The 25,946-nt window shown below is 46.1% G+C and overlaps 1 protein-coding gene and 1 long non-coding RNA gene across 5 annotated transcripts in view; one reads left to right on the forward strand and one right to left on the reverse strand.

The window, feature by feature from the left end:
• Window positions 1-683: 683 nt before the first annotated feature.
• On the reverse strand, window positions 684-11,597 carry EMX2 (empty spiracles homeobox 2). Of its 2 annotated transcripts, XM_026704970.2 has the most exons (3): window positions 10,913-11,597; window positions 7,767-7,951; window positions 684-2,464 (listed from the first exon to the last, which is right to left on the reverse strand). In XM_026704970.2, the coding sequence occupies exons 1-3, from the start codon at window positions 11,307-11,309 to the stop codon at window positions 2,297-2,299; spliced, it is 750 nt and encodes a 249-aa protein (XP_026560755.2). In that variant the 5' UTR covers window positions 11,310-11,597; the 3' UTR covers window positions 684-2,296. The 2 variants fall into 2 exon arrangements, with proteins under 2 accessions (XP_026560755.2, XP_026560756.1); XM_026704971.2 differs by lacking the exon at window positions 7,767-7,951.
• Window positions 11,598-11,764: 167 nt separating this feature from the next.
• The window catches only part of LOC113439132 (uncharacterized), an 84,727-nt gene continuing 70,545 nt past the window's right edge, over window positions 11,765-25,946 (forward strand). For all 3 annotated transcript variants that reach the window (XR_015743480.1, XR_015743479.1, XR_015743481.1), the window contains exon 1: window positions 11,765-12,167. This is a non-coding gene — a long non-coding RNA (uncharacterized LOC113439132). The remainder of the gene's footprint in view (window positions 12,168-25,946) is intronic.

Genomic DNA, 25,946 nt, shown 5'->3' on the forward strand with positions numbered 1-25,946 from the left:
GAGTTGCAGCCTTACTTGGAAGTAAATTAGGCAAGCACCAAAAGGGCTTTACTTCCAAGTCTCTCTTAAAATGAAGCTTCGCAAGAACAGAAAGAAAAGGAGGGAAGGATTTAATTACACTGGGCCTTTTCAAACCGTTTTCATGATTGGATAGATTTATGGGGTCAGATGGAACTTAAATCCAAATTAAGGCTCAGTAATGCACAGATTGCAGTGGGCCAATCAGCAGCCCAATTATGTTACTTCCATATATACCAGTATGAAAATGTCGACAGCCCCAAAATCCTAAATCGTTGTAATAATGTACTTCTGAGATACTTTTTAATGGACACACTCTTTATCTCCAGCATTGCACACATTCCAAGCTATACTTCCAAGAGTTCAGGTTTGTACACTCTGGCAAACCTGTTTTCTAGGTGGACTTGAATAATACATACATAGACAAATTGCTTCCAAATGAACAGTGCACTGTTCAAAACAGAAACCCATTCCTTTATTCAGAAAAAAAAACATCTTATTGTCAATGTGATTTGATATAAATATTTTTATCCCCTGTTACTAACAAAGTTACTTCAGGATAGCTGATTCTAATCAGCAGTGATCATAAAATATAAAGGCTATTAAGCACCAGAAAGGAATGGGGGCATGGAAAGGAGAAGTTTTTTTTAAAATAATGCTTAAAGTTGTTAAACTGTATTGATAAATCTTTATTGACAAAATATTGACATTGAGATACTTCTTGGAAGTATATAGTGTGTTAGAATTCTAACAAATTAAACACACAACACAAAAATATTTACATTCTGGTAAATAAGACAATAAGGAAACATTTGTCATTTTAATCAGCCTTTCCCAGCCTGGTGCACTTCAAGTGTCAATTCAGTTCCCAGAATTCCAAACGCCATGTTGGCTGGGAATTCTGGGAATTGAAAGCCACCACTTTAAAAGGCACAGTGTTTGGAGAGGTTCATTTGAATAGCTGTATAATCTTGGAACAATTGACAAGTTATTTATTTCAGTGCTTGAAATCCCTCCCCTGGAAAATGGGTCAGGGTTGAAATGCCTCTTCTACACTGGTGCCTTCCAGCTATGTTAGACTTCTATTCCCACTTCCCCAGATGCTGGGCATTATGGGAATTGCAGTCTTCCTCATTTGGAAGGCCCAGAAAGGCTGAAATGTCTTCAGATCCCTCCAGATAAACAGATAAATCCTGTTTTAGCACAGCCCATTAATGGAAAGGAAAAAAAAAATAACTGGAATTTTAGAACGAGGATTATTTTCTTTAAATTTCTTTCTGTCTTGCAGCAAAATTACAAAGGTTCCTTTCCCTTCCGCCTTTCACGGCCTTTGTTCATTTTTTTCAGAGGGTATCCCATTTGGGGAAAAGCAAAACGTATTGGGGAGGGAGTAGAATTTGTTACCGCTACTTAATTTAGTTTTCACAACCACATTGACACCAGAAGTTATCATAAAAAAGATTTACAAACTGCACAGCTTCTCATAAAATAAACTTTAAAAGCACACTGAACCCGTCTGGGGAGGAGTGAGGGTCAGGGGAGGAGTACCCTTCATACCTGCACCTGGTTTTAAGCATTTTTTCCCCCTTTTAAAGCGCTGCACCCTCCTTCCTCCCCTTCCCAAAAGGTCTTTTAACCAACCAAACCAACCAACCAAAAAAAGAAAAAGAAAAGCATGCAGTTCAAGTTTCTGGAACAGGTGTGTGTCGATTTTGGCTAGGTGGGATTTTCTCTCCCTCCGACTGGGAGGAAATCAGAAGTATGGTTAAGAAGAATCAATTCCCCCCGGGAAGTGCAAAGTGTCCCTACTCCGCCACCTCAGCTGTTGGGAGTGTATCATTTCTTTCCCTTTGAAATTTGAAGTGATTTCATTCTGAATGGCAAGAAAACTGATTATTGGCCAATTGTCTCCTCTCGGGTGATTTGACTTTGATTGACAGTCTCTCCCTTTCCCCCCACCCTCGGGTCTCTCTCTCCCTCCCTCCCTTCTCTCTTTCTTTCTTTTTTTGAACCGGTACAGGACCAGCACGATCAATGCTTGGACTGACTCTCGCCCCTGACTCTGTCTAAGCCAGATGGGGGCCGTGTGAACAAGCCGGAATCTGTCTCTCTCTCTCTTGCCCGGCCACGACACTCACTTTCCTGGGCTTGTCCCGTGTGAGGTGTTCCTGGAAAAGTCTGTTAAGCGCCAGCATCGAGTTTCTCTTTCTCTCTCTCTCTCTCTCTCTCTCTTTCTCTCTTTTTGCTGCTGCTTTTTCTACTTGTTTACAGGGGTGCTTTAATCGTCGGACGTGACATCGATCTCCTCTGGGCTGGCCTGCTTGGTGGCGATCCTCCACCGGTTAATATGATGAGTTCCTTTCTTCTTCTGTTGGGAGTCCGAGCCTTCTTCTTCCAACTTCTGCCGCTTGAACTTTGTCCTTCGATTCTGAAACCAAACTTTTACCTGGGGGAGCACAAGAAGAGAGGTGGAGAAAACAGAGGCGGCTATTAAGCTCGGGCAGTGACTCCCTGCTAGTTAGACTAATTCACCATCATTAGAAAAATGTGTATGTGTGTGTATATGTGTGTGTGTATTAAAGGATCCTTTTCTACCCCTTGAAATGCTGCAACTCTGAACCCAGGCACTTCTTCCCAGATTGGAAAATATGGGACTGCCCCCCCTGGGCTTAAGGAGAACCAGGAAACAGTGAGTAACTGCAAAAAGAAACTTCTCACTCCGGCAATGTCCATAATCCTCAAAGCCTTCTTTTCCCTCCCCACCTTACAGATGCTGAGAGTTTGGTTTTAATTCCAGAACCGACCGTCATCCACAATCTGTCCAACCAAAGGCCACTGGTGGTCACTTCGCACTCTCCCTTCCCACCACCATAAATGTACGAGTGAGTGCTCACTGGCTCTTTGGCTCCTTGCTACAATTAAGCCTTCCGCAGCAGCCCCAGAGAAGTGCCAGAAATCCCTAGAGCCACCTCCTGTCTACCTTTGATAGCAGGAGCCAGGATCGCAGACGGCCCTCGCCCACACACACCCCGCCCGCAGCACACACGCACAGGGGTATTTCCGGCCTAATAACTTACACTACAGTTGCACACCTAAATCAAGCTGTTACACTGAATTCTGCTTTGGAGCTTACAATTATTCAGAAGTTAACTCAAAGATGGGTTAATTAAGAGCAGCGATCCAGTGGGGCAGGCCGGAATTGGAGGTTTAGTAAAGGTTAAGATGAAATCCCTCAAAACACCAGCCTTTTCCCTGCAAAAAACGGTACCCAACCATTCCTGTGTATTTATAGAAAAATTCCTCCATTGAGTTTGATGGGACTTCTTTTAAAGTAAGCACCAAAACCCATGAAAAGCCATGTTCTTTCCCTTCTACTTGCTCTACTCAGAGCTTCACCTGGTTTTGGAGCCTGACAATATGGCATTTCATGCGGAATCGGTGCTTTAAGATCCTATGCACGCTTACTGGGAAATAAATGCCATAGAAATTAATGGACTTCCCGTGGCTTGGGAAGACAATGCCAGGATCAAAGGCAATCTCATTGACTTCACAGGAACACTGACCTCCTGCCTCCCTGGAACTCAGTTAAGCCACAGTAATTGGGCTTTAAGATTAATCTCCCACTTTAGGCACAGTCCTTGGAAATATGCCCCCATTGATGTCAATTTAGGACTGCCGCTTTTCACCCTTGACTGGAATTCATTTTTTAAAGGTAGATTCCATCAGGAAATCAATGGGGCTCCTCTCCCAAGAAAATCATTGGGGATCACGATGCCAAGTGTTCAACCCTCTTTACAACACCACCACCGGAGCTTCTGATGGCATTCAAGCTCCAAATGCTTGTTTGGAATTAGGGGCCACTTCGATCACAAAACGTTTGTTAAATTCTTGTTAACAAAGCATAATAATTCTATTAACATAACCTGTTAAGCCAAATTATCCCATGACTTAACCCTAAGGAGCTGGTGGTTCGCACAGCAAATTAAAAACTAATGTGATTCGGTTTGCTTGGCCTTGTGTGAACAGAGTCTCTGTGCTATAGTAGAGTGACTTCCTATTTACTCCAGAATAGCTCTATTGTGGTCTGGTGGAGAGGGGGATACCTCCTGTGGGCTCCACCTTCTCATATCTCAATGGATCATTGTCAGATGTCTTGTGCCCATTTGCCTGAATCCAACTCTGATGATTTGATTTTAAACAGGTTTACTCTGCCTTGCCACACATTTTTGTTTAACTCCCCAAGAAGAGTTGGATCTATGTACATTCATTCACCTGCACCTGTTTGCATTGCTCCATATGTTTATCTGCATCAATCCATGATACATACCTATCCAACGTATGCCACATAAGATATATATACACACACACACACACACGCACGATGTGTGTATTTTTAAAAACCTGACAGAGGTTTTTACTGAACAGTGGCAGTCACATCTATATATTGTGGGTAACACACCTAATAGAGTGAAGGTGTTTCTTGCAGGAAAGGGAATATTTACCCATCCAGTCTGACTTCAGGTGTGTTTATGTATGTTATCACACCTGTGTCCAATTCCTGAGTGCCCACAACATCTATCCACGGTGCACATTACAGGACATTTTACATAAAGAAACGATGGAGACAGCGCTTAGGAATTCCAGAGTTCAAGTTCTTACTATTAATCACCACAGCTTAAACACAATAACAACTAAGCCAGACCTTTTTTTGTTTGTTTGTTCGTTTTAAAAAAATACTCCTCCACCCACTTTCTGCCATCCTTCTTAGTTTGATCTCTCCGCTGAAAAGCGGCTCTTACTGCCGGACCTTAGAAAGCGATTAACAGACAGGCCTTACCAACATTTAGCCCAAAACTCAGCTAGGGTCCAGGTTAATTTAGGGGGTGGGGGGAGAAATCCCTTTAAAGATGGAGGAGGGATTATTCTACCATAATTAAAAATAATCAAAGGGGAGGGAGGGAGGGAGAGCGGTGAGCGAGCTCAGTTAATTAAGGAGGAGGTTCGAATTCTGCCAACATCAAATAGGGGCTTCTTTTGTACCAAGCGCTTCTGTCTTATCAAAGGAGGAAAGGGGCTTCAGGACTCCTAGAAACCCGGGGGAACCGCGGTTCGAGTTAAAAACGGGCAAGTCCTTCAAGATCTCAGGAAAACAAGGGGTGGGGGGAGAAGTCCCCGTGAGTTTGCGAGGGGGTGCCGGAAATCCGAATCCAAACCCGACCCGCTGAGGCCGCGAGTCGTTTACTAACAGGTCGCCTCAGTCCCGAAATTACCTTCAGGGCGCTTGGGACGGAGCCTCCCCGGCGCCGGCGGCGGCCAAAGGTAAAACGCGGGTTTTTAAAGTGAAGGCATAGGAAAAGGAGCGCTTTCTCTCTTTTTCTTTTCCCGTTTTCCCGGATTCCGCCTGGAAATGCCCGATAAAGGCTTTTGACGGCAGGCGGGGCCAGGGAAAAATCCCGAGAACGGGACCGTTTTAATCATCAGTCCCTTTAACCCGCTTCGCTGCCCTTTCTGAAGCCCTTCGCTGCCAGGCGCCTCCTTTCCCTCCCATCCCGGCTGCATTTTCCTGTTCTCTCCCGAAGGCCCTTCTTTATATAGTGGTTGAGCGGGGAACAAGGGGTGAGTTTAATGTGCTTTTCAGCCTGCTAATTGAAGGGGACGGCGGTTCATTTCTCCACGCCGATCTCCAAAGGGGAGCTCATTTTGTCGGGGGCTGGGGGCCTGACACCGCCACAATAGACCCCGACCAGCTTCGGAATCAAGCGGGACAAAGACCACCTTAAACGCCGCTTTGCCCGTGCAAAATCAGCTTGTCAGTAGCCCCTTGTTCGGCGGAACCTCATCAAAGCGTCGATCCCGTTGACTGGGGTTTTGTGAAGGGAGGCGCGTTTAAAACAAAAGATTCAACCTCGTCCGTGCTCTCCGCTGCTCCGCTCCGCCCCGAGAAAGGCAAGGGGGGGGGGGAGAGAGACAGGAGGGAGGAGGAAAAAGTGTTACAACTTAATCCGACCCAAGAACGTTACTGTTTACTGGGAACTTTGAACTAAGCTGGGTCTATTTTCCCCTTCTTCTTCCTTCCCCTCCTGCTTCTCTCCTCTCCTTTAAATGCGAGAATCCCGTCGCGGCGGAAGCCTCTTTCTTTCGAAAGGGCTTGGAGGGGAGAACGCCGCTCCCAAACTTAAAGGAAGGCGCAGTAAGCAAGCCGAACTACCGTCGAGAACTCAGGCAAAAAAAAAAAAAAAAACCGCCCCCAAAACCAAAACCTCCCCGGAACGCTCACCTTAAACCAACCCATCTGGTTAGGAAGATGCAGGCGCCCAGAAGGCACCTGAGCAAGCTAAAATACAGCCTGGGGGATTAAATTTGATCTGCTTTCCCCTCTTCCCCCCCCCCCCCCCCTCGCCCCACTTCCAAGGTTAATACAATAGTTCATTATCCCTAAGCACACTTTTCCAAGCGTCTCTTACGGCCTCATCTGGGCAAGTGTCAAACAACGCCATTGCTTTGCCCGCACACCAGCTTTTTGATGTGTCTATTTCCCAGGTCTCTCCCTCTCACACACTCATATACACACACAGAGAGAGACAGAGAGAGAGATACACAGGTACCCAAAAGCCCACTGATAACTCCTTTGGATCAAAGAACATTCGTGCTTTTCAATGGCAGAACTTCCAACGAGCCCAGAATTCAAGTGGGGGGGTGGGAGAGAGGCCAAGCTTCGACCCCACAAGGCCGTGGAAGACTAGTTTTAAGAAGATTCCGGCTTTACCGCAGAAGGGACTGGCTTTTATTTTAAAATTTAAACCAAGTGGAAATCCTCCATGGGATTTAAAATCCAGGCCACTAAATCCAACAACTAAATCCTCTAACCTTTTGCTGGAAACAAGGTAACAAGATTGGGGGCTCCTGAGCAGAAGTGCTCAGAAGCCGCCCATTGTTCAAATCCAGTTATTTTAGTCTCGTTGGATATTGAAGCAAGGCGCAGGTAAATTAAAAACAAGAAATGGCTATTTCCAATTTCAAAAACAAACTTAGAAGGGGAAAATATAAGAGTTCCCCCCTCCCTCCTTTCGTGGACACGTGACCTAGAGTTTAAAATGCATTGTTAAATGTGCAGATTTTAATTAAAACAGAAACAATCCCAAAACAAGTCCACACCCTGACTAGGAACACAATAACCCATCAAAAGAGCACACCCTTTGTACTTCAACGGTCACAACTGACAAGGGATAACTGGAGAGGGAGGTCCTCATAAAGGTCCAGGCCATACTTTTAAAAAAATCCTCAAAAGATAAAGAAGCCCTAAAACACCCAACTCCAGTTTTATTCCTCCACCTTGAAATTTGGCCCCGAATTATCCTCACTGCGTGAGCCAAAACCTTATTAAGCCTTGATCAAGGCGTAATCCTAGGCTGGTCTACTTAGAAGTCAGACCCACTGAATCAAATGGGCCCAGCTCTTCCAAGCTAGGCCTCTTGGATTGCACTGGGGAAGGTGGAGAATTCCTTATACTGCCATTCAAAGATCTTGTTTTACTTGGACCTCAAGGAAACAGTTTTCTCTGTTACTTTACTTAAAGAGGGGCATGTTTGAGAAAATAAGCACAAAGGGGATCTTTCTTTCTTTCAAGAAGGTGAACAGAAGGAAATATTTTCGGCTCCTTCCCCACCCCCCAAAAAAATCAGCATGGCCCTTACATCTCATGCACTGTACACTGGAAACCGTTCGCCCGCTCCCTTCTTTCTTCCTACCTGAGTTTCCGTGAGGCTGAGGCTGTGGGCCAGTTGCTTTCTTTCCGCCCCGACCACGTAGTGGTTTTTTTCAAAAGCGTGTTCCAACCTCAGTAACTGGGATGGAGAAAAAGCGGTGCGGATCCGTTTCGGTTTCCGGGCCAGTGCGTTGTGCAAGAGGAAACTCTCCGGGCTGGTTTCATTACCTGGATAACCAGAAGAAGAAGAAAAACGTGAAGGCACCAAAAAGAAAAAGAAAGAAAAAAAAAATCAGGAACCAACCAAGCCCAGTTAAATACTGCGTTGTGCTTCTCTTTCTCCGGATGGCAAATAAAACTCGTTTCCTTCTTTATTTTGGTTTGTTACTTCCAATTCTCCCTCAAAGGCGGGCTGGAATTAACTGCCCCCTCTTTTCTAGTACTTACCTCCAGAAAGGAAACCAGAGAGGGAGATGAAGCTGAGGGTATATTAATTGGCCATTTGATATTCTTTTGTAGTAGGTAAGTTCGCTTTGAAAGCATCTAATTAGAATTAAGGGAGTGGGCACTAACAAAACAAAGTTATTTCTTCTGTGGGTCACCCTTCTCCACGTTCTTTCTCCGGGAAAGGTGCAAAACAGAATCTTTCAGGAGATCCAATTTTCTGAATAGATCCCCCACCCGGATCCACTCTAAACTCCCACTTTATTCTCTCGGCGTCACGAACCACAGCGCTCTTCCTTCCTTCCTTCCTCCTCCTCCTCCTCTCCTTGCTAAGCACTTTTGTTTATTTTGAAAACTCTCTTTGTCAGTTCCCTACTAAGATAAGCGGGTAGAGTTACTGCCCTTGCCACTATCCGTTTTCGGACCAGTACCGCCCTTGCCAAAGTTGGCCTTATGAAATCCAGAGTCCTCGCATGCCTCTCTCCTCTTCTACAGAATGCAAGCAAGCAAACGGCGCAGCGGGGATCGTACCTTAAAAATAAGTCGCACTGAATTCCTTGAGCCTTTGCCCTATCCTAAAACAAAAACGCGGCTGTTTTTTCTTTCCGTGACACGCACGCACGCACGCGCACGCATTCAGCGCTGCATTCCCCCATTGCAAAAAACACACAAAAAAACCCGTTTTTAGTAAAGGCTTGAAAAATCCCAATCGCCTGCCTATTTTGTTCTGTTGATTTCTCCGCCTTAGTATTTCGCTCCTTTTTTTTTTTCCCGGCGAGGCCGATGCCCGAGTCTGGAGAGCGCCACAACCCACAGCCAAGCCCTTCTTCCTTTCCGCTGGCGCTTTTCAACAACCCGAACACAACGGAGCACGGATTAGGGAGTGAGCGAAATCCTTAATTTTCCACCCAGAGTTTAGTCCCATAATAATCACCCGCTTGCTACCAGTTCTCTTCCTTCTGGGGGAATCGCTCCAACCCGAGAATAGCGCCAGTGTGGATTCGACCTTTCTTCTCCACACACCCCAAATAGGGTCTCCCATAGCGAATTTGGCGGATGGCCTTTATTTGTTTGTTTCTTTGTTGGGCGGGGGAGAAGGGAAGCTTTATAAAATAAGTGAAGTGCAAATGTATACTTTTCCAAGGCGTGAGTTACAACTACACCCAGAATATGTGTGTGTGTGTGTGTGTGTGTGTGTGTGTGTGTGAGAGAGAGAGAGAGAGAGAGAGAGAGAGCGCAGGAGTGCACGCATAGCAGGACGGATGCCTTACAGGCATAGGCAGCGGGTGCAGATCTCTCAGACTGATTGCTCCTCTTCTCTCCTCCCCTCCATTTCAGCCTTCAAAAGTCTTAATCACTGAGCCTCCGAATCTCTCTCTCTCTCTCTCTCTCTCTCACACACACACACACACACACACACACACACACACACACACACACACACACACACACACGAAACTACCTTCTCTCTTTTTAGCTCTCTGGCTGTATCACCTGCCGGGGGTCCTTTCACCCACCCACCCACCCACTCACTCTCCTTATTCAGTGGTAATTATAAGTGAACCCAGGAAAGGAAAGGGGAACGAAAGGGAAATGCTGTTAGTCAGGTTTCTTTCCCAAGTCTTCGCAGTTTTACTTTATGCTGTTCAAAAGATCTCCCCGTTCACTGGAAAATGACAGCGGAGTGGGGAGGGAGGTACCAAACCAAAACAGGGGGATGCGACTGCAGGGTGACCTAAGTTGTTGTTTTCCTGAGAAGTTGGAGACCCTTGGAGACCCTGGGCTTCAAAGGAATGTATTCCAAGGAACTTCCCTTAAAAGCTGCACTTCGGAAGTCAGTTACTGTAACCCGAAGGACTCACAAAGAAATAAGGCTAAGGAACGTATATGCGCCTGTATTTTAGCTAGTTAGAAATACACTTATGCACGCAATACAAAGTCCTTTCCTGAAGCTGCTTAGGGGGGTTTCTCAAAGAAGCAACATAAATATTTGAGTTCAGGAGACAGCATTAATCCCAGATGCATGTCACCTTCGGTTTGTCTATTTAAAAATAAATTCAGTTGTGAGATATTAAAAGTCGCCCCAATACTAACAAGAATTACCTTCCATCCTACTCCTTTGTTCTCCTCCGGTTTTAATAAACTCTAGTGTCTTTTCACTGGAATTTCCAGCGATAGGTTGGTTAATTTACAGGAGAAGCCACCCCCCCCCTTAAAAAAAATGATTATACCAATTTATTTCGTCGGAGATTCAGACGAACACGAAAAAGAAAAGAAAAAGAAAAAAAAAGACTAAGCTGAAAGACAGAAATTTCCACAAAAAATCCCCCTTCTTCTCCCGGAGGAGGGGGGTTCTTTTGAGCCAAATCGATTCTCGGAATCGAAGTTCCCTGCTTGCTCCTTTCTCTTTGCGCTCCCGCCAGACTGTAGATCCAGTGCGGGCAAAAGAGCCTCGCAGATCCATCCAGAGAAAGGGAACAAGCCGGAGTTAGTTCCCCTGGACTAACAAGATCCGGGCTAGCTCGAACAATTATTTACCGGGGACTCAAATGGCTTTCGAGGTAGGACCGGGGGGGACGACAAAGAGGCGCGACTTCCTCCCGGCTCCCACCTGAACTCGAAGGCGGTGGACTTGGCCCCCTCCCGCAATAACGGCAATCGGGATTCCCCCCCCCCTCCTCGATTTATTCCCTCCCGAGCCAGCCGGGGAAGCGAGCGAGTGCCGGCCCTCTCCTCGGCGCTTACCTTGGAACCGGTGGCCCAGATACCGGTATCTGTGGATGAGCCAAGGGTAGAAGGTGGACGGGTCCCTTTGCTGCGAGGCGAAGAGCGGGTGCGGCGAGGGCGAGGAAGGCAGCGGGTGGGCGGCCAAGGCGTGGGGCGGGGGCACGGGGTGGACCGGGACGGCGGCGGGATTCGGCGGGTGCGAGACCGCCTCGGCGAAGACCAAGTCCGGGTTGGAGTAGACTCCCCGCCCGCCCGAGTGGAAGCCGTTGAGGAAAGGATTCATGGGGCTGGAGTTGGCATAGCTGAGCGCCGCCGGCCGGATGGGATCCTCGGCGCGGGAGGCGGGCAAGGAAGGGCTGTCTTTGGCCACCAGAGATTCGATGGTGAAGCAGCGTTTCGGGGTCGGCTGGAACATCCTGGCGACGAGCAGACGCTCCTCCGGCTGGCCTGCCTGCCTGCCTGCCTGCCGCCGCTTCTCCTCCTCGGGGTCCTGGCCCGCCTAGATCCAGAGTCCGGCCGCCGCCAGACGGCCGCCAGCGACGGCAAGAGGAGGCAAACGGCTTGGCCGCATGAAGAAGCGAGCGCCCGAAAGGGAGACGCTCTCTGCAGCCGCTCCTCTCGGCTCCCGCGCTCCCTTCATCCACTAAGGGGGGGAAAAAAGTTGCTGGGCGAAGTTGTGGCTTTTTTTTCTTCTTCTTCTTCTTCTTCTCCCACCCCCCACCCCTCTTTCTTCGCCCACCCCCTCCCTCCCTCCCTCCGTCCGTCCCTCCTTCCCGCTCGCTCCTTCTTTCTTTCCTTCTTTCCTTCCTTCCTTCCTTCGCGCAGCGCCCGAGGCGGCCCCTTTTAAGTCCAGCGGCAATCCATGGCAGGCGAGCGATCGGGGTCCCTTTGCCCAAAGTGGCGCAAACGATTTGTTAGTTCATGAGCCTAATTAGCGCCGCGGATCACATCAACAGCTTCCTGTGAAGCCTGGTAAATGGCTTGATGATTGGTCGCTATTACTCGCCTTGAGGTTGAAGGGGGGAAAGACTCTTTAAAGTGCGTCAGAGGGGAGAGGCAAAACTTCTGGGCCACGCGATCCTGGAAGGATGGATCCGGGCCCGGACTGGAACGGACTCGCCCGCCCGCCTGCCTGCCTGCCTGCCTGGCCCGAGACGGAAGGGGGCGAGGAGGAGGGAGAAAGCCGGCGCAAAATAATAATAATAAGAAGAAGAAGAAATCACCGGAGGAGCCAGGAAGAGAGGGACGCGGCGGCGGTCCCGCCAGGAGCTAGGTAGGAACTGAGGGGCGGGGGGGGGGGTCGGTTTCCCAGCTTTGAGGAGGGACGGGGAGGAGATGGGACGGGAGTAGGTGGGGAGCTGAAAAGAAGGGAGTCTCTCGTCGGGCTTTAAACCAAAACCAAACGCTTTCTCGAATCCTCTAACGCCGCGCTCCGGTGAGAAGGAAGAGCTGAGGTGTTTTTTGGGGGTGGGTGGGGGGTGGGACGGGGACCCATCTCCATCCTTTCTGGGGAAGGTGAGGTTCCGAAGATGGGTCGTGTTCGTGGGGGAGGTGAATGGGCCGGTTTCCCTCTTTCGAGCGTCTTCTTACGCCCCCCCCCTTCACACCTTTGAAGACTCCCCCCCCGTCCGATCTGCAGTCCCGGGGCAGAGAGGGGTGGGGAATCACTTTCTCTTTCGGGGACTTTTCCGGAACTCGTTTCGGGACGCTTCCACCGGGGAAGCGGGGGCAGCGGGCGGCGGAGAAAGAACTCGGCCACTGCCCCGCCGCCTTCTCCGATCGGCAGCAACTTCGGGGAGACTCTTAGAGAAGAGAGATTGGGGGGGCGGGAGGGGCAGGAGGACACAAAGCTGAGCTTGCGGTGAAGAGGCGGGCGCGTCAACCGGGGATTCCGGCTTCGTCCGGGTTTTCGAGCTTGCCGTGGCGTTTGGGGACGATTTTTTAGGCCCGAGTCCTCCTGCTCCCATTGGCTGCCGCGGTCGAATAGTTATGATCACATCCTTCCACTGCGGGCCGCTGCTTCGTGTTTATTGGTAGTTAAGGATCTATTATCTATTCATCAACCTCCTATTTTTCCCAATTACACTCTCCTAAACTGAAGTACCAGCAGGTATTTTTCACGTTCACCATTAATGATTAAAAAAAAATATCTGCGTCTTTTAAATCTATTGGGCGATGTGATTTATTTTCTGAAAGGCGACGAATTGTGTGTGAAGAAGCTTATTTCTGCGACGCAAGAAATCCTCTTTCAGAACGCCCTGATTTTATCCTGGTTCCCCCCCCCCCGTCCTGTTTTCTTCCCACCTAGAAGTAAATAACGCGAGGTATTATTGTTTAAATTGATCCGCACATTCATATAATTGGATACTTATCTGCCTTTTTCACAACAACTCTCAATCAAACAAAACAAGGACAAGGGTTGCTGGGGGAAGCTAGGATGGCTACGATCTCTCGTGGGAAAGATAGTTAGAACTAGGATATAAATGCCTGGGAGTTCCCTTCAGACGGGGCATTTTGTGAGTGTCAAATAAGAAGTGTACTTTTTAAAAAAATCCATAGTCCAATGTGCACTACTTTTATGTTTTATTTGACATATGCAAATAACATAAAATACAAACAAATGGAATATATAAGCGAATGCTGTTGAAATGAACACAATTATTAATATCATATATAATGACATAAAAGCCAAATATTTCCCGGTGGACTGTATGTAGGCGAAAGGGGAGAGCAAAGCAGAAACGCTTTCAGCGGCGTGCCTCCACGAAGAAGCTTATTGGAGTTCTTTAGTCTACTCGCATCGCTGACATTCTCCTCTCCTCCTTCCTCATATCCTGATTTATTGGAATAAATAAAGGACTATTTAATTCAGAGGAGGGTTAGAAAGAAAAAGGTTTGCCCCACAACTTGCTTTTTTACTTTGCGATTCTAAGCGTCTTTTCATTTTCCTGTAAGAGATTAATCTGTACTGCCAAACAATCCACCTCTCCCCCCTTCGTTTCACACGACTAAATATTTTGGCAAGAGCCTTAGAAAAGGGTAGAACGAGGGAAGAGCGGCCTTGGAAAGATCACTTTGTATCTTTTGGCGAATATACTAACCACCCCAATCTGGAATTGAAGATTTCGGTTGATCCAATTATTTTGGATTTATTAGCAAAGGATCGAAGAGATCTCCATTTCTCTTGAAAAACGCGAAATCCACTCACTTCTGCCGGAGCACTTTTATCTCTGCCCAAGCGTGTATACAGAATACCAAATACTATGGTGATAATTTATTTTATCCTTGGTGCATAATGAAGGATAGATAATTCTTCCGAAATCAGCGGATTTGACAAGCTCGGACAGATTGGCGTTCGTACCCAACAGCTCTCTTTACAAGAGGCAGCTGTAGGCCAACAGATTCCTCCGTGGGATGGCAACAGGGGAGAGAAAGGGTTTTGATAAAAATAAGATTAAAAAGGCTTCAGGGACCACTTTACAGCCAAACCAAGTTTGGGTCTTAAAAGTTCCCAAATGGTAGTGGTGGTGGAGATGGAAGAAATACAGCCAGGCCAACCTGCTTCGAGAATATCTCCAATTTTAATTTCTGCCAAGAAAGAAAATCTCACTATCTAAATATCTCCAGTCCTGGAGATTTGAGCCCGCTTTGCCGCGTTATAGTGCTCAATCTCGGGCCTTTAGTGGGTTTCCGGTACGCCGGAGAAGTTTCGGAATAGCGACTTCCGAAGTGAGAAGCCGGCTGAGCTGTTTGGCTTCCTTTTCTCGGTCCAGCTTTGAAGGGGAGCCCGTCCTGGCCTCCAAGAAGATCTCACCTGCCAGGGTCGTCCCTGCTCTCTTTCAAGCCGAAGTAGAACTGGAGCCCGGGTAAGCCCTTCCTTGCCCCGTCCCGCCGCCGACTTTGGACGGGCGGCGCAGAAAGCTGTCTGCCTTGCCGGACGGCAGTACAGTAGGGCCTCCTTTTTCTCCTGGGCTGGGAGTCCGGGCAAAAACTCCGGTGTGTGTTTCTACCTAGGCCAGAATAAGCATCCCGCTTATTCCATGCTTCCCAGGAGCTGCTGGACTGTCGAGAGGCCTTTCCAACAGAGGTTTGCGCTTTGTTGGGATGGGACAACTGTTTATTTTGAATGTGTGTGTGAGACAAGGGGAGGGAGATTGTATTTCTATTTTTTTTTCCCTAGACCTTTTCATTCGGTGTCCTGAGTTCGGATCCCCTTCCCCGTGGATCCTGATGATCTGATCCCTTCTTCTCGGTCGCCCACCCATTATTTAAAGACCGGGTCAGATTCATCAACCCCGCGTCTCCAACCATCGCGACCTCCAGAATCCCCGGGAAATAAGTCAGCCAGTATTATACACGCGGGCCCGCGGCGAAAAGTTCAGCCGTCCTGCTCTCCTAAGGCGTTCGCGGGCTCAGCGGATCTGGCCCGGGCTCACAAGAAAAGATCCAGAGGGCGAGGAAGGAGGGAGGGAGGGAGGGCTGGCGGAGAGATAATTGTAAGTGACTTCCGTGCAGACTGAGCTCTATCTGAAGGCAGATTCGGATTCATTGTCCGCTAAGTTGAGCTGTTCCGACGTCTTGCTATCCCAAAGTAATTTTAGCAAGCCGTGGAGGCCCGGCTTGCCTTTTCTCCTATCCTGGAGAGCTGGATCTGCTAAGGCAGAGGAAGGCTCAACCCTTTGGAGATGACAAGAGGTCGGTGGCCTCGAAAGCGCCTATTTCTCCGGACCAGTCAGGTCAAGGGCGTTTATTCAGATGGAGTGAAGAAGCCGCCTCCCGTCCTAGCAGCAGCAGGGAAGAAGGACCGGATATTGGCCTGCGCTCGCTCTCCGTCGGATTTGTTCTCCGTAGCAGCTTCCCCCTCTATCGGAAAGAAGAGCGGCCTTGTCACCTAGCTTGCTTCGGATGCACCAAGAAATCGGCTTTTGTTGGGTGGGCGATGTTCGCGCTTAGCCTTTCCCCAGATAGTCTAAGTAAGGAATCGCTCTTTCGCGAAGATACGCGCGCCGGGTCTCAGAGAACCAGTTGAAGAATTAGAGGGAAGTTCAGGATAAATGTGAACAGGGTCTGGCCCTGAACGAAACCTCTGGCCAAGTGTATCCAGAGAGAAACTTTTGAGAATCGCCAAGCTGCCAACTTGCATGCAGTGCCCGTGACTCGGTAGGAGTCGACCAAGCAGGCCCATCTTTCCTTTCCCCTAATCCGGTTGTCCCTCCTCTTCCTCTGCCAAGAGACCCCCAGGAGGACGCTGGTTTGAGCTGCAGTATTCCTCTCTCTGGCCCTATTTAAGGTCCCAAGCAGGCCAGCAACGTGGCGCTGGAAGTTTGGAAGCTGAAGGGAGATTCTCTGGATGGGTAGAACAACCTGGGGGTGTGCCTGGTTGTGTGTAGCACTGTCAGTGTGCGTGTGTTGTGGGAGAGACCCCGGAGGTTTGCTTGCTTAAGCTTCGGTATATAATTTCTGGCACTCGGCACCCGGCTTTGCTGAGGTCTGCAGGTCAGGGCGGATTCCCTCCAGAAAGCTCTTCAACCTGACAGGGGAAATTAAGCATCAGGGAATGAGCCGTGCACCATAAAGGACTCCGGGATAGTCTCAGCAACATGACCTGAGTAGAAATGACCCTAAAGAGCCCTGGCTGCAAATTAAAAACAAACAAACAAGATTGGCAAACAAAAGCAAAAGCAGAGATGGAGGGGGGACGGACAGACAAGGGAGATCATTTCCGGAAGTTGGTGGATTTCCTCCTGTCCTTTGGGGCAGAGGTTTGGATTTCAAAAGTTAGTCTCATGAGCTAAAAATACTCCTTGTTCCTGAAGCTGGCTAAGGCCACACATTAGTTCAAGCACGAAGTCAGGCCCACTCGTCTCCATGCAGCTTGTTTACAGCAAAATAAGACGATCCTCTGATTAAGCTATCCAGATAATGACTTCCCCCCTTTTCAAAGCAACCTCAGTAAAACTGCCACAAAATATATCCTGCTGCCTTGCCAGACTTGTCTGCATTTGGAAGGCGTTAAGAATCAAACTATTTTAATTAGAATCATATCAGCCTTAATGTTTTTCTGTTCTCTTTGTCACCCCATAAGACAACCGTATCCAGCCAAAAGCACAAAAAATAAAAAAAAAGACACCCATAAGGACAAAAGTCCAACTGGCTAAACTGCAAACTCTTTAAGAATGTAATTAGCAATTTTTAAAACCTTCCTAGGATTACAAGTCTATCGACTGTTGTTTAGAGACCTCATCTGCTTCATTTATTAGATGCGTTTAAATCTGTTTTCTGAATTTTTTTTGTGTGGTCTTCTCAGTGGGATTAGATTCAGAATGTACCAAAATGTAGTTTTTAAAAATTTAGTAATAGAAGTTGCAGCTATTTACGTATTATTATTCTTCTCTTTCCTCACAAACACACATATACATTAAGACTGGAAATGACACGTTTGTATCTTTTAAACCGTACAGTATCTGTAACACATTATTTTAACTGGCTGGGAAAAGTAGCATTGTTTTATAAAAAGTCGGCAACAAGAAATGTAACAGCATCATCCAAATCTATGTTGTTATTTTATGAATGACTTTAAAAATAGTTTCCATATTGTTTTGCAAGTGAACTCGGTTTGCACTGTGTCTAGAATGTGGATTTATTATTCAATATTTTTACTTTAAGAATCAATTGCTCAATAAAGACACTTTTTGGAAAGTCTTCTCTGGCCCATACCTCTTGTATATTTTAAATAAAATCCTAGGCGTGCAGCTCCGCCTAGTGGACACGTTTGAAAATCTCGAACATAAATCTTACGTTACATGGAAAACTGCTACAAATACAATTATTTTTCACTATATATATCACGATTTCCTGAAGTCTCCTCTCTCTCTGAAAATGAAGAGCCTTCTAAATGCACTAAGTTCTTCACTTCAGAGCTGTTCTTGTATCTGAACTGTGACATAAACTGGCATCAAAGATTCTGAATCAGTGCAACAGTTTTAGATTTCTGGTTAAACTTACGAATCTGCAGGCGTTTAATGCTTCATCATAACGTGTGATTGTGACTCATTTTCAGTAAAAAGATGTTTCTAAATTAATAAGTTCATTAGGAAATTGGGTTGGACACACCAGCAATCTGTCAGACACAAAACATTTCACAACGTCACTGTGAGAACTTTCCAAAATCCTGGCTGGAGTGAAATTGTACTCAATATTTTGAATTACATTATGAATACTGAAATCATATAAAGCTGCTTTCTTTGCTGTTTGTTTCTTTGTATTTCAGATAAGACATCACCTCAGATTCCCTAATTTGACTGCATTCACACCTATGATTTTGAAGGGGGAGGATTGCGGAAAAAAAGAGACTTTAGAACTGACCGGATATCAATTTTATGATTTGTAAATGTTTCCTATTACTGCAACAATATTTCTTCCAGATTTTGATTTAAAATGGAAAGTTTTGCTTGGATTTGAAATGGCACAAGCAAACAATTTTTTCTCTCTCTTCAATTTCTTTCTCAGTCCAAAATGTTTATATCAGGGTTAGGGTGCTCTCATCATACCAATGAAACTGGCTTCTTTGTCTGCAGCCATGAATAGTGACTTTTCTATGATTGGTTGTGATCTGGGATATACTGTTTTTCTTCTATTCCACAAGGTGTGAATGCTTAGTCCTTATCTCCTTGTACGCTGGAGCTGGGATCTGCATCACACTCTAAGATTTTGTAAAAAAAAATGTGTTCCCAGTCTGAACTCAGATAGAATACAGGGAAGCTCTTCCAAAAATGGTGACTTTGATGGGTGTACATTTGGGTGTGCATTTGGCAATGTTTTCTGGTCACTTCCTCAAGCATGGTGTGCAGATATCCAATGTTAAGTTCTCACAAGTTTGCAGTTAGGATTTGGTTCTCACATTTTGGTCTGCTACTCCTTTGGTTTGTCTCTTGTTTTAAGTTTCCAGTATGATTCCAATCTGGTTTTGCCTTTGATTTTTGCATTTCCACGACCTGGCTGCTTTTCTCATGTCACCCATTTTGCAGATGCAGCTTTTCCACCCTTTCACATCAGTTTTTCTTTTGCAAGAAGCTCAACAACCCCCTCCCTTCTCCCAGCCAGGAATATTATCAGCTAACTTTCTAGACAAATGCACGAAATTGTTGCAATTAGAATTGTGAACGTTGACACTACTTTCAAACCAAAATGAGCTAATTTCCATTTAAACATTCCCTTTAGTACACTGATCTAATTAAGCATTTGGAAACTTATTTAAAAGTTTCTAGTCCTTGTGGTTGAATGTCTCTCTTAGGGCATTTCCTTCTTTCTTTGGAGTATGCTTTATTATCTCATTCTCCCCCCTCCCCTTCTCTCCCCCCCTCTCCTCACTGCACAAAAATATTACCATTTCACTATATCACTATTGTTGTGTTTCAGCACAACAATATCACCATATCACTATATAGTTGTAATATTTTTTGCAATCATGGACACCAAATACTTTGACTCCCTCTTTATTTATGACCAGCGCTGATGGTCCAGGATCCTGGACGCAGACTGTTCTGAACCCATTGCAGAACTGGAGGTTCCTGCCTTCCTGCTGCTTATTCCATAAAGGTACCAGAAAAGGTTCTGCAGGTTCCATGAAGACCCTCTAAAAGTTCTTCCACTTGAGATATCACCTGTATCTTTTTCTGGTCATAGGAGTGTCAAGAAATCATGAGCCCTTGGCTCAGGACTATGGGTTTTTATGCAGAAATATTTATCATCCTAGCTATAGAATCTGGTTATTTCCATGGCAAACATCCCACATTAACAAGCCAAAAGAGCTATTTTGATGGGCTATTCCAAGAATATGTTCAATCTAACAGATCTTTCTTTCTTTCTTTCTTTCTTTCTTTTTCTTTCTTTCTTTCTTTCTTTCTTTCTTTCTTTCTTTCTTTCCTTCCTTCCTTCCTTCCTTCCTTCCTTCCTTCCTTCCTTCCTTCCTTCCTTCCCTCCCTCCCTCCCTCCCTCCCTCCCTCCTTGAAACCCTCATGGAACAGGAGGGATTTGCCTGCACAGATCATCAAATGAAAAATGTCAGTTTGATGGCTGAGATCATACAGTAGCCTAAACCAATCTTAAAACAGGCTGGATAGTTGATTGTTCACCTCCCACCCATTGTCTTTGCATGTTTTACTCGGCCATCCAAGTAAGCCATCATTTAGCATGGCATGCGGGCATATCATGTATCTTTCAACCCAGTTTGGGCTGTGCCATCTTGACCCATCAATTCTCTGAAGTGGCATTTCATAGATTGTTCTTAACCACTGCACTGACCTGGGGGAGCCTCAGGCCTTTTGGAAAAGCTGCTGTTCCCCACAGCTGTCTCCAGTCTGTCCGAACAGCAGGGCCATGGAACGGACAAGTTAGATACAAAAAGGGATGCCCATGTGAAACTTGATTCCTATTTTAAATGGTGGGATCAGGGGTCTCCAACCTTAGCAACTTTAAGACTTTTGGAGTTCAACTCCCAGAATTCCTCAGCCAGCTTTGTGGAATTCTGAGGAATTCTGGAAGTTGAAGTCCACAAGTCTTAAAGTTGCTAAGGTGGAGATCCCTGGGATACATTGATATTTTCCCTTCGAGCCTGAAACTGATTCTCTTCTAACATCACCCTCTGTTGACCCATTTTGTCAATGGGCAGAGAGAGAGAGAAAGATAGGGACCGGAAATTACAGTGAGAAGAAAATGGGTGGGAGGCAGAAAGGAAACATTTCTCAGAGTTTTAGAGTGGGCCTGCTCAGCTTTCCCAGCACCGTGGCATTTTTATGCCTTCTCCTCTCCATTTCCAATCGCCTCCCACGCGAAGTTTGGGGAGGAGATAGGTGGACGGAAGGAAGGAAGGAAGGCAATCCCGACATATGCAGGCGATATAAATCAACCCCGCTTCTGTGAAGCGGAGATTCAATATTAGCAACATTAAAGAGCCATTTGAGAAACTAATTAATACCAGGCTGTAAATTCGGGCCTCGTGGAAAGGCTTCAAGCCGCTCCTCGTTCGCCTTAAACAGCAACTCAAGACCGCCAGTCCCGGGACACCGCCGGCCTCCCTCTGCCCAGGACGCCGGAGTTTCCCCGTCCTCCCGAGGGAGGCAGGGACGTCGGAAATGCGAAACTTGGAAAAACTTCGAACCGGGCCCAGAATTCGGCGGCAGAGAAAGACGGGAGCCCAGCCCGTTTCTCAGAGGTCCAAACACTGGAACTTTTCGAGAAAGGGATTTCCAAGGAAGGGAAGACAAAAGACGTGAGGGTTGGGTTGAAGGTTGCTTGGAGAATCAACTTGTAGCAAAATCCCAAAGCGTCCCAAAAGGAACGGGCCGCTTCCTTCTGAGTTCCCCATCCCGATCTCTCCCTTCGGGTTTTTTTAATGGAGCGATTTGCCGTCTTTCTGAAGGAAACAACGGCCGAGAAAGGAAAAGGGTTAGGATCGGGACGGGCAAAAGCGGAGTCTCTTCCATTCTTGTCTCATTTCTGTGGTCGTAAATTTAAGCCTAACTGTATCTCCTGAACCTCGACGGTTTTTCAAGCAGGGGCGAAAGGGGCAGAGAATCAAACTCCCGGGCAGAGGGGGCGGGGGGGGCGGGGGGCGGGGAGGATGGATTGGTGGCATGAGGTGGATGGTATTTTGCGTTGCTCTGTGACTAAGGCTGAATTGGCTGGGAAGGTCCCTCCAACCCAGGGGTCTCCAACCTTAGCAACTTTAAGACTTGTGGACTTCAACTCCCAGAATTCCTCAGCCAGCTTTCTGGGAGTTGAAGTCCACAAGTCTTAAAAGTTGCTAAGGTTGGAGACCTCTCCTCCGACCTACCTTTTGCCAGCTGAACCATTGGTGGCGTGTGGGGGGCTGTTGTGGCCAAACTAGCAGTTTGGGAATAATCTCTCAAAGAGGCTGAAGACAACCCCAACTTTTCTGGAAGGGCTGAAAGAAGGTTAGTAAACTTCAAACTTCGGTCTTCCCTGCGTGACAAACGTCCTGTCATTCCTCATGACTCCATGGAGCGGCCAGTGGAATAAAACAGTATTTTTTAAAAATAAACCCTCCTAACTCCTTTTTAATTTGTCCCAGGGTATACAACAAACACACAAACAAAACACAAACGCACAGAAACAAACCCCTTTGCTTAGGTGTAAACTTTTTTTGTCCCGCCCGATCAAGTCAAGCTAAACTTGGAAAAAGTGAAGTCTGGGGAACAACAGTTCGAAGGGAAAAGCTTAGGATTGGGCGCAGCCTAATACGGTGTTCATTTCGGAATAATTTCTCGGAGCTCATCGCCCCAACTCTATTGTAACTCTTCCAGTTTAATTCAGTCCTTCCCAGTCCCCCAAATTCAAGCACAAGCCTCTTTATACCTAGGAACCTTGGAGGAAAACTGTTGGCGGAATTGTGTGTGCGAATTGTGTGTGTGAGAGAGAGGGGGGGGAGGAAAGAAAGAAAGAAAGAAGGAAAGAAAGAAAGAAAGAAAGAAAGAAAGAAAGAAAGAAAGAAAGAAAGAAAGAAAGAAAGAAAGAAAAAGCCACACTTCTGGTTCTTCGGAACAGAGGGAACCGCAAGGAGCAGCTGCTTCCTGGGTTGTCGACCTTAACGCTCATCTGTTGGTGCGAAGATCGAATCCCACCCGGTGCCCGATGCGTCCAGCTTCTCTCCGGAAACAAAGACGCTGCTCCGATTTCAACATTTAAAATAGGAGCCTTCTTTAGCGGAACCCCAATTTGGACTTCATTTTTAGCTTGGGGAATTCTGAACCCCCAGGCTGACGGGGCTTCTTGGAGGAGGAGTCCAAAACATCTGGAGCTCGCACCAGATTGTCTAGGTAGCCTTAGGTAATTGGAAAGCGGAGAAACGCGAGGTGGGAGCAAGAAGAATCGTTTTGGAATTGGATATTCCTAAATTCAGCTAAAGTGAGGAGGAGCCACCTGGAGCCTGGAGCCGCCAAGATAAGATTGCTCCTTTGTTCTCCACAGGCTCGTCCAGGGCAACTGCTTAAAGTTTGTGGCCATACCACTCTGAAGCCTACTAAGAATTTCGTATATCTTGGTCAGGGGTCCAAACTTGGCAACTTTAAGACTTGTGGACTTCAACTCCCAGAATTGCTGGCTGGAGAATTCTGGGAGTTGAAGTCCACAAGTCCGAAAGTTGCTAAATTTGGGGACCCCTGGCTTAGCAGAAGGAGACCACCAGTCACATGGACTGGCTGAGGATTTAGGGAACTGCAACCAGAAACTCTTTCTTGCTATTCTTTTCTGTAGGGGAGGGGTCAGAATGGGGATGATTATGATCACCCTTGAAAGTTGGGCATTGATGTCTTGAGACTGTTCAGGAGGGAGGGAGTGTTAGCTTCAGGTGTTTGTTCCACCTTCCCCCAAATGTCTGAAAGAATCCACCATTGATTCAACACAAACACACACCCCGCCCTGGTCATGAACAAAAAGCAGGGGTCCCCAAACTTGGCAACTTTAAGACTTGTGGACTACAACTCCTAGAATTCTCCAGCCAGAAGTTGCCAAGTTTGGAGACTTCTGAACAAGAGAAACCAAAAGGGTTGAGTCAGTGGGGGAAGAACCCTGGACTTTCAGGCAATCAGGAATGGAGCAATTCTTGGGCTCAGAAGTTCAGAAGCTGAACAAGGGATGGGAAGGGGCCTGTTGGGTTGGTTTGGGGGGTTGTTCAGGCCTCTCAGCGAGTTGCATCAATGTCCAGAAGTCTGAAAACAGATGGCTAAATGGCAGAAATCACTACTTCAGGCATTGTGGTTCAAGCGGAGGTGCCCCTTGCCAGTCCCCACATTTGCTGGGAAATATTTGCTTTTTTTTTTTTTTGGAGGGGTAAGAGAAGAGTTTAAGTGTTCAGGTTCCCTAGGTTCCTCAATTCACTTCTTTCCTTTGGCACAGAGTTACCAATTATAATCAGTTCTACCATCAAGAGTGGAGAGAAAAGTAGGCCTTGTGAACAATATTCCATGTGTCTTCTGGGGGGGCACTTTAAAGCTAACATTTCAAAAGTAAAAATGTAGAAACAATCTTTTTTTTTGTTAAAAAGGAGACTCTCTCTGGACTTCTTCATCATTTGTCTTGGAGATCGACAGATGCCAAAGTGCACAATGACATTGGTTGTTCTTTTTTTTTTTTTAAAGATGGAATAAGCCTATATGGTCATTTGTTTTCAAGCACAAAGGAGCATTTCTTGGAAATGGAATAGTTAATTTTGTAAACACATGGGGAAAGGAGCTGCTGTGCCATCCAAAAATGGTGGGTTGAGAGTCACTGAAAGGAAGGACGGAAAGATGCAATACTTGGCCTTAACTTCTCACAGACAGCACTCAAGTCACTATAATTGGAACTAGGATATTAATAAAATAATTGTGTTGAGGGCCATCCCACTCTTTAATATTATCTATCTACCCACCTGCCTGCCCATTCATCCATCATCTCTCTCTCTCTCTCTGTCTCTCTCTCTCTGTCTCTCTCTCTCTCTCTCCATCTATCATCTTCATAAGAGGCCTATTTTGTTGGAAGTTAGTAAAATCATTTCATAATAAGGGTTATAATATTGATATAATATAAGCAACTAGAAATAAAGCTGAGAGAGAGAAAAATGTCAAGCAGAGATTTAATGAAATGCTGTTTGGATCATTAATCACTTAACCATCGAATAATGTTGTATGTTGAGTGAGTCGCTATATAAATCAAATAAATAAATAAATAAGCACTGTTTTTAGTGCAATGAATTAATGAATCCATTAAAGCAGCATTACTTAAGCTTCCTTAGCTGCATGTACACATCCATTTAATTTTCTTGGCAGCAGTGCAGAACTCTGTTACTTCCTTCTTCTGAAATTCTTTTATTTTATTTCCTGTTTAGCTTTCAGTCCTGCTGTTTCTAACTCATCTCCTATCAGCCAAAGTCTTCTGAGCAAGTTTTCAAGCCAGTTTTTAGAAGGAAAAAAAGAAACCCAAACAATTCTAAAGACAAGATAGTTGAATAATATGTATTCAAATAAGATCGGCAAAAAGATCTGGGAGGAGGAGGGAGGTCAGAGAGAGGAAGGAAGTGAAATGTGGAAGAAAAGTCTTCAATATTTATGTATTTTCCCATTTGGAAAAGAGAGAGTCTTGTGAGTCATTATATGGCAACAGCAGGATGTACACAAACCATCCAGTCAGAGACATAAGTAACTTTTCCCATGCACTACATTCTCACCATTCTCTCTTTGTCCTCCTCTAGGAGATCTGAGCAATTCCTCAAAGAACTAACTTCTCAACTGTTTTTCTATGCAAAATAAATTCAGATGAAGAGAAAGTGAGGAAGGGGGAAGAACATTCAGTTTTGTAAGATTCAACCTTGAGCCGTGGTGGTGCAGTGGTTAGAATGCAGTATTGCAGGCAAATTCTGCTGACTGCCAGGAATTCAATCCTCATCGGCTCAAGATTGACTCAGCCTTCCAAGGTTGACTCAGCCTTCCATCCTTCTGAGGTCAGTAAAATGAGGACCCAGATTGTTGGGGGCAATAGGCGGACTCTGTAAACTGCTTAGAGAGGGCTGTAAAGCATTGTGAAGCAGTATATCAGTCTAAGGGATGCGGTGGCTCAGTGAATAAGACGCTGAGCTAGTCAATCAGAAAGGTCAGTAGTTCGGCGGTTCTAATCCCTAGCACCGTGTAACAGAATGAGCTCCCCCCATTACTTGTCCCAGCTTCTGCCAATCTAGCAGTTCAAAAGCATGTAAAAATGCAAGTAGAAAAATAGGGAGCACTTTGGTGGGAAGGTAACAGCATTTAGTTTTTTAGTGTGGTCTACCTTGTTGGCTGACATGCAGAAACATGCTAAGTGGCACTTCGTTGCTGTTCTTGAAATATTAAAACTGAGACTGGGTGGCCAACTATGAGGTATGTTACTTTTTGTACTCCATAAAGTGGAGAATGGACTGGACGATCTCCAGTATATCTTGCTGCATGGTTCTAAAAATGTGCATTTTCGAATGTTGCATAAAAAAGTATTTGTCTGTAAAAGTAAACTTGTTGCTTTTTTT

Source organism: Pseudonaja textilis, chromosome 4 (genome assembly GCF_049901715.1).
Source record: "Pseudonaja textilis isolate UNSWEBS1 chromosome 4, rPseTex1.2, whole genome shotgun sequence".
Taxonomy (NCBI): Eukaryota; Metazoa; Chordata; class Lepidosauria; order Squamata; family Elapidae; genus Pseudonaja; species Pseudonaja textilis.

Excerpts from the sequence above, each read along its gene's own strand:
- EMX2 (XM_026704970.2), bottom strand. The coding sequence starts at position 11,309 with ATGTTCCAGCCGACCCCGAAACGCTGCTTCACCATCGAATCTCTGGTG. Across the intron at positions 7,952-10,912 it reads TCTGGGCCACCGGTTCCAAG|GTAATGAAACCAGCCCGGAG; the intron begins GTAAGCGCCGAG and ends CTGGTTATCCAG. Across the intron at positions 2,465-7,766 it reads TCAGCCTCACGGAAACTCAG|GTAAAAGTTTGGTTTCAGAA; the intron begins GTAGGAAGAAAG and ends GTGCTCCCCCAG.